This window comes from Hoplias malabaricus, chromosome Y (assembly GCF_029633855.1).
Source record: "Hoplias malabaricus isolate fHopMal1 chromosome Y, fHopMal1.hap1, whole genome shotgun sequence".
Classification (NCBI taxonomy): domain Eukaryota; kingdom Metazoa; phylum Chordata; class Actinopteri; order Characiformes; family Erythrinidae; genus Hoplias; species Hoplias malabaricus.
Window position 1 is genome coordinate 11,230,019 of NC_089820.1, and position 12,341 is coordinate 11,242,359.

Consider the following 12,341-nt stretch of genomic DNA (forward strand, 5'->3'; position numbering starts at 1 on the left):
AATCCAGACCCCACGGTTAACTGTTCAATGTTGTCCAAAGACAATTCTGTTTATTCTTCTTACAAAATCATGTGTAACCCATCAAGACATTGCTGTAAAAATAAATGGTGTCTTCAGTGTTAGATTTACATATTAGTCACCAGACCTGTCATTAAATATAGTTATGTTGTGCTTTGACACGGAATGTTGAACAGTGAGTGCACTGTTTAGTCTTTGACTTTCACATTTTATTTATTTATATATCACCTTTTATAAATACTGATATTCACCGTATTAATAGACATTAATTGGATTGCCATAATTAACAATCCCTTTTGAAATCTTAAATGTTAAACTATATTCATTTTTACAGAAAAAAGGTTGCATATTTCTTAATATCTTGTCAAAACAGAAAAAAACAAAACAATGAAAAGCCTAGTGTGTGAAATCAGTTAATTATTTCTGGATTTATTTTTACATCTAGATCAAGGTCATGGTGGATCAGGAAACAACCCAGAATAACTAGGCACAATGCAGGAATACGCCCTGAACTCTTTTGGACTCTGCATGGAGACCGGAGCACCCAGAGGAAAACCATGTCAAGAGGACACACCAAACTCCTCATGGAGAGTGGCCTGAGGCAGAACCTCAGGACCTTGGAGCTCAGTGGCAGCTACACAACACCTACTGCCAGCATGTCACCCTTTTGTGGAATCAATGCAACATGAAAAAACCCAAAACGGCAATGGAATAAGGCATAACTGTGCTCCAAATCAAACATGGTCTGTGGAGGAAACATCTATAGAGGGCCTAAAATTAAACAATACAAAATGTGTGACTTATATTAATTTGTGATAATAAAAGTAAACTAGAAATAGTTTTAAATCTAGCTTTATATTGTGTCTGTAATAAATGTGTAGATACACATTCACAATACATTTATAAAATGTTAAACATGAAGAATTTATTATAACAGATGGACTACAGCAGTACCGCACATGTAATTGATATTTTATTTGTATAATTACACAATTATATCCTGATAGTTACTATGTAGTTACTCAATCCATGAGTAAGAACTGAAATGTTCATCTGTGAATTTACACAAACTGCTTTACTGCGATCCATTTGTTACAGTGACTACATCAGCAGTAGTTACACTAATATTGCATATTGATTTGTTGCATCACTATTTAATAACTACACTTAATATCAGGTAAGACCTCAATTTGCTGTTGAAAACTGAGCTAAAATCTGTACTCGTCTTCCAATGGAGATTCAAGCATTCTATTGTCAAACTTAGGTTGCACAAGACTCCTGGTAAGTACCTCTTCCTGCGAGAGTGTACTTCTGGGCACCAATTCTTGGGTGAAGTATTCCACAGATGAGTTGCACCAAAAGTATTTTGACAGTTTTAGCATGATTGCTGGTTGCTGAGGCATTAGAGAGCACAGCATTGGTCCACCTGCCCACTGCAGGCCGACACATGTGTGTTTACATTTTTCAAACATGGATCCCGCACGGCTTCCGGCTCCGAAACAAGAATCTGCACACTTCAAATTTGGGAATGCAGCAGTAAAAACAAAGAAGCTCTGATTCATCATCCAGGCTTGCTGTAGAAACAAGAAACCAGTTCCAATCAGATTGTGATGGTTTGGTTGTTTGAGATGCAGCCACACAGTCATCACATGATTCAGTCATTCACACACATTCAGTGAACGACAAACAAACTCATTAACCACTGGCTACAACACACTTACGCTTGGTGACTTACAAAAAAGAGTCACACATATTCTGTGTACCTGAGTAGTGAAGAGAGTCATTCAGAGTGGATGGATGTGAAACGGTTCATTACAAAGAAACTTACCGAATGTGATTTCTTTACATTGGTGATAGGAACCAGACGTCACAATGTCTACAACACAAATACAGAGCATTTATTTAAACCATGCAATGAATAACCGCATTCTGAGTGTTACTACGTGGCTTTTTTAAGCATTTTCATTTGGTTCCCACCACCACCACCAGTGTTAACCATTGTGAATTGTGAAATCATACATTTGTGGTCATTGTTCAACACACTCTTATAAACAAAGGTGCTACAAAAGGCTTGAGTGATGCCATACACACTTAAAAATGCTGGTTCTACAAGTGTTCTTTATTAAAGGAAATGGTTCTACATAGAATGATGGACATTGTACTATAGACTGGGTTCTATATGGCACCAAAAATGGTTCCTCATTACAAAAAAAATATTTTTGGCAACTGAACTGGCAACCCTCCAGCCTCAAGCTTGTTTCTCTAACCTCAAAGCCATGGCTGCCCCCAAGTTTTGTTTCCATTAAAAACCATTTTTACTAAGGTTTTTAAATGGGTAAAGAACCTTAGGATGAAGTGATGGACTTTTAACCCTTTAAAAGGTTCTTCACACTCACACATCTCTTAAACAAACATGGTTCTGTATGGAACCGAAAACGGTTCTTCTATGGCATAGCCCAAAGAACCCCTTGTAGCACCTGTTTTTTTTTAAAGCGCAGTACAATGACAGTTTACCTCTGTATTTATCCCATTTGTGGCAGTGCACACACACACACACACACACACACCCACACACACACCTCATGCAGCAGACAGACCCCTTTGGTGCCAAGGAAGGATTGCTCAAGGGCACTTCAGCCATGGATGTTCCTGCTGAATGTTGTGGAGATCATGTCCACTTCTCTAACCATTAGGCCATGGCTGCTTTGTGATTTGGTGGCTTTTTCTGGAATGGAGATCTTTTACATTAAACCACTTTGAATGACTTTGTTCACATTTTAACTGTTAAATTATGCAAATCAACTTTTTTGTTTGAAATCTATATGTATTTTCCAAAGTACAACTACAAATGGGGAGTCCCCCACAAATCTTGGCGCTTAATGAGCTTTTCACCACCATTTTATTTTCCTCTTCCTCAGGTCAGTGTCTAGAGAAAAGGAACTTAGCACACGCACTGATTGATCTCTGACTGTACAAACACTTTCAGAGAGTTCAGAGGTTAAACATTGTTTCCAGCTCCAGAGGCCATTCAACTGCAGCTCTGCACTGGCTTTGACTGCTACAAGAGAGATACAAACTAAACCGAGAGGCAACTTCATTACAATGTAATCTAAATGAACTTAAAATATAATGAACTTCAGAGACATCATAAACATAAAAGTAAAATCACAGCTGACATATATAGCTCACAATAAATACTTGTAACGAGGAAAAGAATATATTAATGAATGAATCCAACAGCCTCTTCAAAAATTGTAGTATAATACTTTCATACTCTTATAATATTATATTAAAATTGGAAAATAAATAAGTAAACAAGGGGTAGCTTATCTATGTCCAGAATCACTATGGCAATAACAGTGTAATAGCTTAGCAACACCTTGGCAACCAATCTGTAAACCAAATCTTCCACATTGCCACCACCTACCAAAAAAATCCATAGTGCGCACACACACACACACACACACACACACACACACACACACACACACACATACATACATACATACATATATATATTAGGGATTAAAAGTGATATGACAGTACACTTGACAGTACAACAAGACAATATACAGATGGGGTTCACGTGTACAGATGTTAAATCAGTGGCATATAAATAGAAAAACAAACAGCAGTAAATATACCACTGGAAATGTAGTGAGTACAGTGTTGCAGTGTGTGGGTGTGTGGGTGTGTGTGTGTGTGTGTGCGCGCAGGGTCTGGCAACATCCAGAACCCAAGCTTGCAAGACTTGTAAAGTAAATAAAGCCCGACCCGAGGTCAGCCAGACAAAGTAAAGCAAGACCACTCTCCCTATTCCACTTCCCTCCCGCCTCATCATCCACAGCCTGCTTGACGATCCATTAGCTACAGCCTATGGACATTTTATGCTGAACAGAAAAACACATCAGCACCAGAGCCATGTTCAAACAGATCATTCTTTCTCCAACAAACTTGCCAACGTCTAAACGACTCCGCTGTCCACCAGCAATGACAAAAATGAGGTCTCAGTGTGTCTCAGGGCTCAGATTAGCCCCAAGGTCATTATCCATCTGCAAACAAACCCACCGTCCTCTCCACTTGTCTGACCGCAGAAGCCCCAGGGCATTAGACAACACTGGGGCTGGCCATGAGCCCACAGTGTCCACCACAGAGCTCTGGGTAAAAGGAGAAAGCACACCCTTAAAATTGCAGTGAATATAAAAAGAGGGAGAGAGATGTTGTTTAGACAGCTAATATGTACATGGATATTAAATAAAACAATGTTAATTACTAAAATAAGGACAGGTAATATAGAAGTATTGGAACTAAACAAACAAACAAACAAACAAGAATTAACGCCCAACATTACAATAAAACTAGATAACATGATTCCATGATTTTCCAAATCTCTCCTCGTGGCAGTCCGTATTATTTGAGGTTATCATCCAACATCTAGTTTTAGCGGTTAATAAATAATGATTTTAAATAATGTGTGCTGTTGATTTAACAAATTGATGCAATCAAGGAGAATCTGAACAAAACATTGTTCTTCAAACTCACTCTCACCTACTACTTTATAGAAAAAATCAATTTTCTTACATTTCTTATTTGTTTCATATTATCATTTTTTTATTTACTGTGATTATATATAACTTTATACAAGCACCACCCTTACTGAGAAGGCATTAGTTTCAATAAATAAATATATATATATATATATATATATAATTATCTTAGGTGCCTAAGACAGTATTATATTTTATTATATTATTATTTTTGTATGTACTGTTGATGACCAAGGACATAGGAAAGTAAAGATACAAATAAAACAGTGTAATCCAAAGCCAGAGGAAGGCATTTGTCCTTGTCAATTTCTTTGAATGATATAGTTTATGGTCATATAAGAGGTTTCAACACAAATATCTGGTGGTTTGATTTACAGGCCGGTGGACGGAAGGTACCCCCCTCTAAGAAAACCATTGCTATTTTTTTGTGCATTGAAAACCTACAGGAGACTAGGAAGCTGTTACGAAGCCGACGACCGACCACAGAGGTCAGGGACCTAAGGCCTCCATCGGGACGTCCCGGGACTAAAGGAGCTGAACTCATGACGGTCGAAAGTGGCATGAAATGTTTTGTCTTCCTCTCAAACCGGCGACTGGCCTGCTGTTATTTTCCTCTAAGAGGATGGCCTCTGTAGTTGCCCCCCCACCTGCCCCCATCCTGTACAGTCTAATGGGATATCCCAAGGCCACTTGCCCTTGTGCGGGGCAGAACGGCTGCATAGCGTTTGATCTTCTATGGAATCCCCGAACGGTTCATGATGGATTCACGTCATCTGGAGGGCAACTGCATGGGGATGGGAAGATTCCCATTTCCTCCACTTGAAAGAGTTCACTTAGACCTCATTGGCATCTGTTATTACCTCCTTCTTCTGATTATTAGCTTCGAAACCATCTGACAATAGGGTGGATCTATCAGGTCATCATGTGTTTTTTTAAGAAATATTTTTATTTTGGTCCAATTTTCTAGCAAGCATCGCTAATAACATTGTAACTACACCTTAACAACATCATTGAAGTTTTTACTTCTACAGATGGATTATAATAGTGCATCTTATGTAATTACACAAGACTCATTTTCTGATTTTAAAACTGTAATTACACTTTATTATATGGTACTCATCAAAATATACTTGTGTAATTGTGTCTAAAGTTCTAATACATGCTTTAACATGTACCATAGTAACAAATGCCTGAAGGTAACTTAAGACTATTAAAAAGGGGTTTATTGACCATAATTTCACATATATTATTAAGAACTCACCACGATGGGTGTTTAAGGGTGCACCCTAATGAATATCTAATTACTCACTGGACATGTACAACAGATGTTTATTCTCCGGCAGCGTCTACATGGTTCATGTTTAATAAAGTATTCCAAGTTCCAAAATTAGAACAGTAGGCGTATATGTACATAAAAATGAATCACGCTCAACAACCCATTTATTTTGCTGAAACCAGTTCAGTAATTTATGCTCTTTAAAGTTCAGTAAAACAAACATAACAACGCAAGCAATGTTGCAATTAATTTGGCTTCGCTAGAGCTGCTTCTAATGTGGAAGTTGAGGAGAACTGCCTCCACAGAGCAAATGAAACGGCACTAAGCTGGTCCAATGAATCTTGTTAACAAACAGGGCTGTCTGTATGCTGGTGATTAGCCTCGTGGTGATGAATGTGGACCAGGTCAATCCAGAGGGCAGTGCTTAAACTCACCAGCGGCTCTGGAAAAACAGGAGTGAATTACACACTGCCGCTCAGGTGCGACTTATAGCGCAAATACACGTCTACTGAAGCACATCTCCAGCAGCAAAGCAAACAGCAACAAGTCGGGGAAAAGCCTCGGCTCTGCCGCTGACAATATAACGGATTAAAACACCTCAGGTTTGTTGGTTTGTTTGTGTGCGTGTGGGGGTGAGGACTGTGAGGTGACCTTGACTGATGATTTGAAACAAGAATAGCAGCACTTTTGACCTCAAAGTTCTATTGAAATGGTCCAAATGAAGCATAAAGCCTAAGTCAAAAATATTTTATCTCAATTAACTCACAGATAAGCTTTTTATTTAGAATTTAAAAAAGGGGGCAGAAGTGTGACCTCTGTGGACAGGGGGGGTGTTAATATGAGGATGGACGAGTACAGAGACAGGGAGTAAGCTGGTTGAGAGTGCTACTGGTTTACTATTTGCTGCACTATTTAATGTGGAATTTATTAATATTCATTCATTCATTGTCCATATGCCTAAAATAAAATCATAAGCTCTTTAAGAACTATTTCTTGATGAAGATGAGCAGATATCTTTCAAAAGTCATACCCCTGCTACCTTTAATGTTGTTTCACCACCAAAACTAAAGCATACAACATTTCTGAACTCAGTTTTCAGGGTAAATAGACCAGAGGCTGATGCGCTGGTCCTTGGATCCTGCTGCCATCAGTCTGTGAGAGGGTTCTGGATGATCAGAGAAGGCCACACTGAGAATCAGATCTTTGTGGTGCTGCAGAACAGCGAGAGGCTTGAGCCTTTTCCAGCCGTAAACCCTCACACTGCCGTCCCAGCCTGCAGCTGCCACAATCTTCCCATCAGCTCGGACACACAGCTGAGAAACTCCTGGATTGGTCAGTGCAACAGAGTCCTGCATCTGTGGAGAAGCACATGGATTGAGTTTAAGATGATCATGGCTCTTCCAGAACAATAGTTAACTGATGGCATTAATTATGAGGAGAAAAAAAAAGTGGTTGGATTTTATTTGCTGAGGCACTGTATAAGGAAAAAAAACACTAATGACACCATTGTATAATATTTTGAAACTTCAAACAGTTATATGGCTTCCATTGTAATATTTAAAAAAAAATGTTATACAACATTATTTTAACATTTTTAAATATATTTAAAAACATATTTAAAAATATATATTTTTATTTAATCTCAGTTTATTAAAGCATAACAAAATCATGAGGACAAATCAAATGCCATATACATCATGCCTGAGATATACATTATCATTGGCTGAGAAACTTCCACCACAACGATTGACCATATTCATCACGTTCATCAGTGAACGTTTCTCATTCCTTTTGCCAAATGAAAATGATGTCCCTGTGTTCTAACAAATCCTGTTTCATCTTATTCCAATACAGAATTAAATCAAATCCCCCAAAAGCCATGAGCTATGGCAAAGACTAGGCAATGTTTGGTGTGCCTTCTTTGAGAAATGAAGTCCACCTTGGAGACCAGCCTTGCGCAGTGTCTGCTGGAGGGGCTGCCATTGGATGTTGCTACCAGAATTGCTCAGACTCCTCACGATGACCTCGGGGTTATATTATTGGATTCTCCTTGGCCTCTTACACTACCATTCTTGCCAGAACAGTGGTCAATTCTGAGCTCCTACCACAGCTTTTGTTGTTTTTCACAATGCGGGACTCACCGGCCTTCTTGATTATGCTTTCGCTGTTGACACTGGCACCAAAAACACTTGCATATGGATTTACAGCTTTTCCTTGTCTTGTGAGCAACCACAATGAGCAAGTTCCTCACTAAGCTGTAAAACTATTTGGACTTGTACAGAAACAAGTTTTCAAAAATTCTGGGACAATTACAACAGGCATAAATCATCTTGGATTATGACAATTTCAGGTAAAAAAAAAATTATTGTTGTTTATAGCCAAAAGAGAAGAACAAACAATGATTATAAATCAATAGTTGACATGGATATGAATAATTTTGGGCTTAACTGTGTACAAATAACTTGCATATAATTGTTATTGGAACACAATTCCACACCCACTCTACACATTTACCATAGAAGCTTAAGGTTAACGTCTGTTATTTTTGATCATTTGTTATCGGCCCTTTGGAGAAATATTTATTCGTAAAAAAATTTTATTTAAAGTTATTTATTTAACATTTTAATAACATTATTTGAAGTTGTTAATTAGTTTATTAAAATGCGACAAAAACTGTTCATACAGCATTGATATATACAGAATAAGGCAAGAATATTTAAAGAGTTAGACAATCAAAATGGCTGCAGTCTGATACTGTAGCAGATGATGCGAGTGTAGAAATAATGAATACATTACTATTCACTAGAGTCCCAGTGGATTTTTGAATCATTCTGAAACACAAGGATTGAATTAGCACAGCTTCCTGCCTTTTTTTTCCAAAATCTGCACAATGCAGGTGAAGAGGTAAATTAATTTGGTCAGTTTCTTTCACACAAGCTGGAAATGAAGGATGCCTGGGTGCCCACCAGCAGGCTCCAGCGATGTGTCTCAGATAACAAGAAAGAATTGTTGTTTAAATTCTGCCACACGTAAACTATCTGCACATGCAGAGACAAACGAGCTTGTTATTTAACCACTGGAGTTACTGTAAATTCACATCCATAAAAAGAACAAAGTGTAGCGAAGTGCGCGCCCAATCAACCACCACCCACCCCCAAAGGCCAATCTCTAAACCATGGGCCGAGGTGATGACGGATTCCCAAACCAATAGCTAGATGGCTGTTGAACCTGGCAGAGGAAATCTGCACACGACTCGGGGGCTTCAATCATCAGCCGAGAAGCATTGAGGGCTAGAGGGGGGGTGAGCAAGACATTTCTCATGCAACTATTTGGTTTGGAGTTAAGGGCCTAATAACTTGGCCGAGTTACCTTTGTCTCACACACACACACACACACACAGACACACAGACACACACACATACACATACACATACACATACACATGCACCTACACACGCACACACAGAGAGAGAGAGAGAGAGAGAGAGAGAGACGAAAGAAGAAGGGCAATTTTGTCGAAACCTTGCCTCATCTCTGCTGAGTTGCTCTTGTACTGAAAGCTCTGGTCAACAGTGTCCAGGACCCAATAAATATAGGGCAGTAACAGCTGCCTGCTGAAGATTAGCCCTCCTCTGGAACCCGGTGATATACAGTGGCCCAGAGACCTGATAAATCTCCGTAATGGGCAACAAAGTGACACTCTGCAAAGTATTACAGGGAGATCACTATCTTTTCTATCTTCCCTCTCTCTAGTGAGGACACAGCGGTGTTTGGGTCTGGAACAGCCACAAGTCTTGAGCTTCAAGCATCTGTGTAGAAAGAGTGAGCTGCTGAGCAGGTGTTTAAATACTGTATGCATGTGCATATCTGTGTAAGCATGAATGATGAGCACATTCTTGACCATTTCTACATGGAAAAAAAAAAAACCCCACAAAAGTCTCTCATCCATTTGTTGTTCGCCATAGATTGTTGTCCCCTTTCATTCTGTTTTTCTATAATCTAGACCCTCAGAGCATGATGTGTGTGGTAGATCATTCTCAGTGCTGCAGTCACGCTGTATTGGTGTGTTAGTGTGTGTTGTGCTGGTACACGAGGATCAGAAACAGCAGTGTTGCTTGAGTTTTTAAAGACCCTGTGTTACTGAAAATAATCCAACAAATAACCACCAAAGCATCCAACGTCCACTGATGAAGGAGGCCGTGCAGCAACAGATGAGCAGCTGTCTCTGACTTTATATCTACAAGGTGGACCAACTAGGTAGGTGTGTCTAAAAGAGTGGACAGTGAGTGGACACTGGGTTTAAAAACTCAAGCATCACTGCTGTGTCTGATCCGCTCATACCAGCACAACAAACTATAATACACTGCCATGTCAGTGTCACTGCAGCACTGAATATAAAATAAACAAGCCGAATAATACCTTCTTTGTGGTGGTATTTAGGGGGTACTGACCATTGAAGGACAAAGAGAAATTAGATACTGATAAAATATTGAAAGCAACAGATGGACTACAGTCTGTAATTGTAGAACAACAAAATGCACCTCTATGTTCAGTAAAACATGAAGCTAACACAATGGACAGAAACTAAGCTGTCTTTTTAATGCTCAGGCTGACCAGTGTGTACAATTGTGCAAAAGTCAGAGACCACCCTTAATTAAGTTTACTAGTAGCTATGACAAAGGCAAAGAGTGGGACAGAGTAAATACTGTAAACCTGATGGTGGCAAAAAGAGCTTGAACTGAATGGACATAGAGTGGAAATTACATGAATGAATGGTAGCCTTTGACGTGTGTTGGTGAATATGTGTATGCATGTGCAAGTATGCATGTGTGTGTGTGTTTTGTATCTCCACAGGAGGCATCTGGTCCCGATGCTGGAATCAAACGGGACAGCGTAAAATTGACTTCATAAGCTTTGTCCAGAGAGACGGATGGGCCTGGTGTGGGGAGACAGTGAAGGATTTGTCAGCGTGCTCCGGCTTCTGCTCGCAAAATCAGAGCCATTCCGGCCGGCATGTGGAAGATATAAAGCAGCCAGGTATTCCCAGCCTGAGAAACACTGAGGAATGCACTGGCAAAAAAGCATCCTGTGAGGAACGCTAGCAAACAGTGCTCCCATCCTCCACAGGGAAGAAAAAAAAAAAAAAAAAAAAAAAAGAGGAGGACAGATCCCAGATATAATAATACAGACTCACCAGTCCATGCTCACGACAGTTTGTACAACCTACAAGTTGAGAGCCGCTTAATTTACAACTTACTGGATTTAACAACAGTTTTTACTTTAGCTTCATTAGTTAAAGAAACATTCCTCAGACTGCACTGATGTATTTCTTTTTATTATTAAAGTAGCAATCTTTTTTTAATAGCCGTCAAGTAGGGCTGGGCAGTTAATCAAAAATCTTATCAACATAAACTTGTCTATATCAATTTTTTTACTTTATTTTTATTCTGTTATGTCCCCACTGTGTGTACATGTACTGTCCCTTTTAAACCACACTACCACATTGTAGTCATGTGATCTGCCACATGGAAGCAACCTGAAGGAGAAACTAAACGCTGAGGGCGACCGATCGACTCGAGCAGCTCATACCAAAGAAAATCACAGCGTTTGTTGTTTGGACGTGTTGTTTTTTGACTTTAATTAAAACAACACTGAACAAAAAGAAGTCAAATGTAAACACTGAGAAAGAGAGGAGAGGGAGAGGGGGAGGGGAAAAAAAGTTTCAATGACAAAAGCACAGTCACATACCAAATATGAACAGTGCTCAAAAAATGAGAGGAACAAGCTCCCAACAACACTTAAAAAATAAATCCCAGCTTTTATACTGAAGCATAGTGGAGTCACTGAACTATGAGGGTAAAAAAAATACAAAAACCAAAATAATCATTCATTAATCATAATCGTGGTTAAATGTACAATTAATCATGAAACCTTCATGAAACGGATTAATTAACACTTTGTAAATATTTTCAATAAACAATCACAAATCAATTCAGGTGAAAAATCAAATCATTCTGTGGTCTCTGATTTAACCTTTTTACAGTCCATAGCCTGGGCCCGTCACATGGACTTGACCATGTTTCAGCCAGGTTTAGTATAGAATGGCTCTTTCATTGAGAAAAAATATTCAATTGCCCTTTTAAATGATTAATATGTAAACAAAGTCATTCCAAGTGAGTCCAATAGAAGCTCAGAGTCAAAGCCTAGTGGTGATAGGAACCAGTCGTCTGAAGCTTAAAACATCTTCAAGCACCCTCACAGAAAGTCATTACACAAAATGGCTGCCTAAAGCCAGAGACATTCATGTCAGAGTGTATTCAGTATCCTTAGTTAGTTAATCGATCCCAAATATAATCTACATAGTGGCTACTTGTGTTCTTACTGAGGTTGAACAATTTAGGGAATATATGTAACTGATTTTTCTGACCAATAATGGTACTGCAATTTAAAAGTCTGCTTTTTCCTTTGTCAAATAAGAGCCAAGCATGTTTTTATAACTA

The 12,341-nt window shown here is 38.9% G+C and overlaps 1 protein-coding gene across 1 annotated transcript in view; it reads right to left on the minus strand.

The window, feature by feature from the left end:
* Positions 1 to 5,682: 5,682 nt before the first annotated feature.
* The window catches only part of LOC136679211 (guanine nucleotide-binding protein subunit beta-like protein 1), a 48,109-nt gene continuing 41,450 nt past the window's right edge, over positions 5,683 to 12,341 (minus strand). The window contains exon 7 of the mRNA XM_066657614.1: positions 5,683 to 7,196. Coding sequence (XP_066513711.1) covers positions 6,930 to 7,196 — 267 coding nt within the window. The 3' untranslated portion in view covers positions 5,683 to 6,929. The remainder of the gene's footprint in view (positions 7,197 to 12,341) is intronic.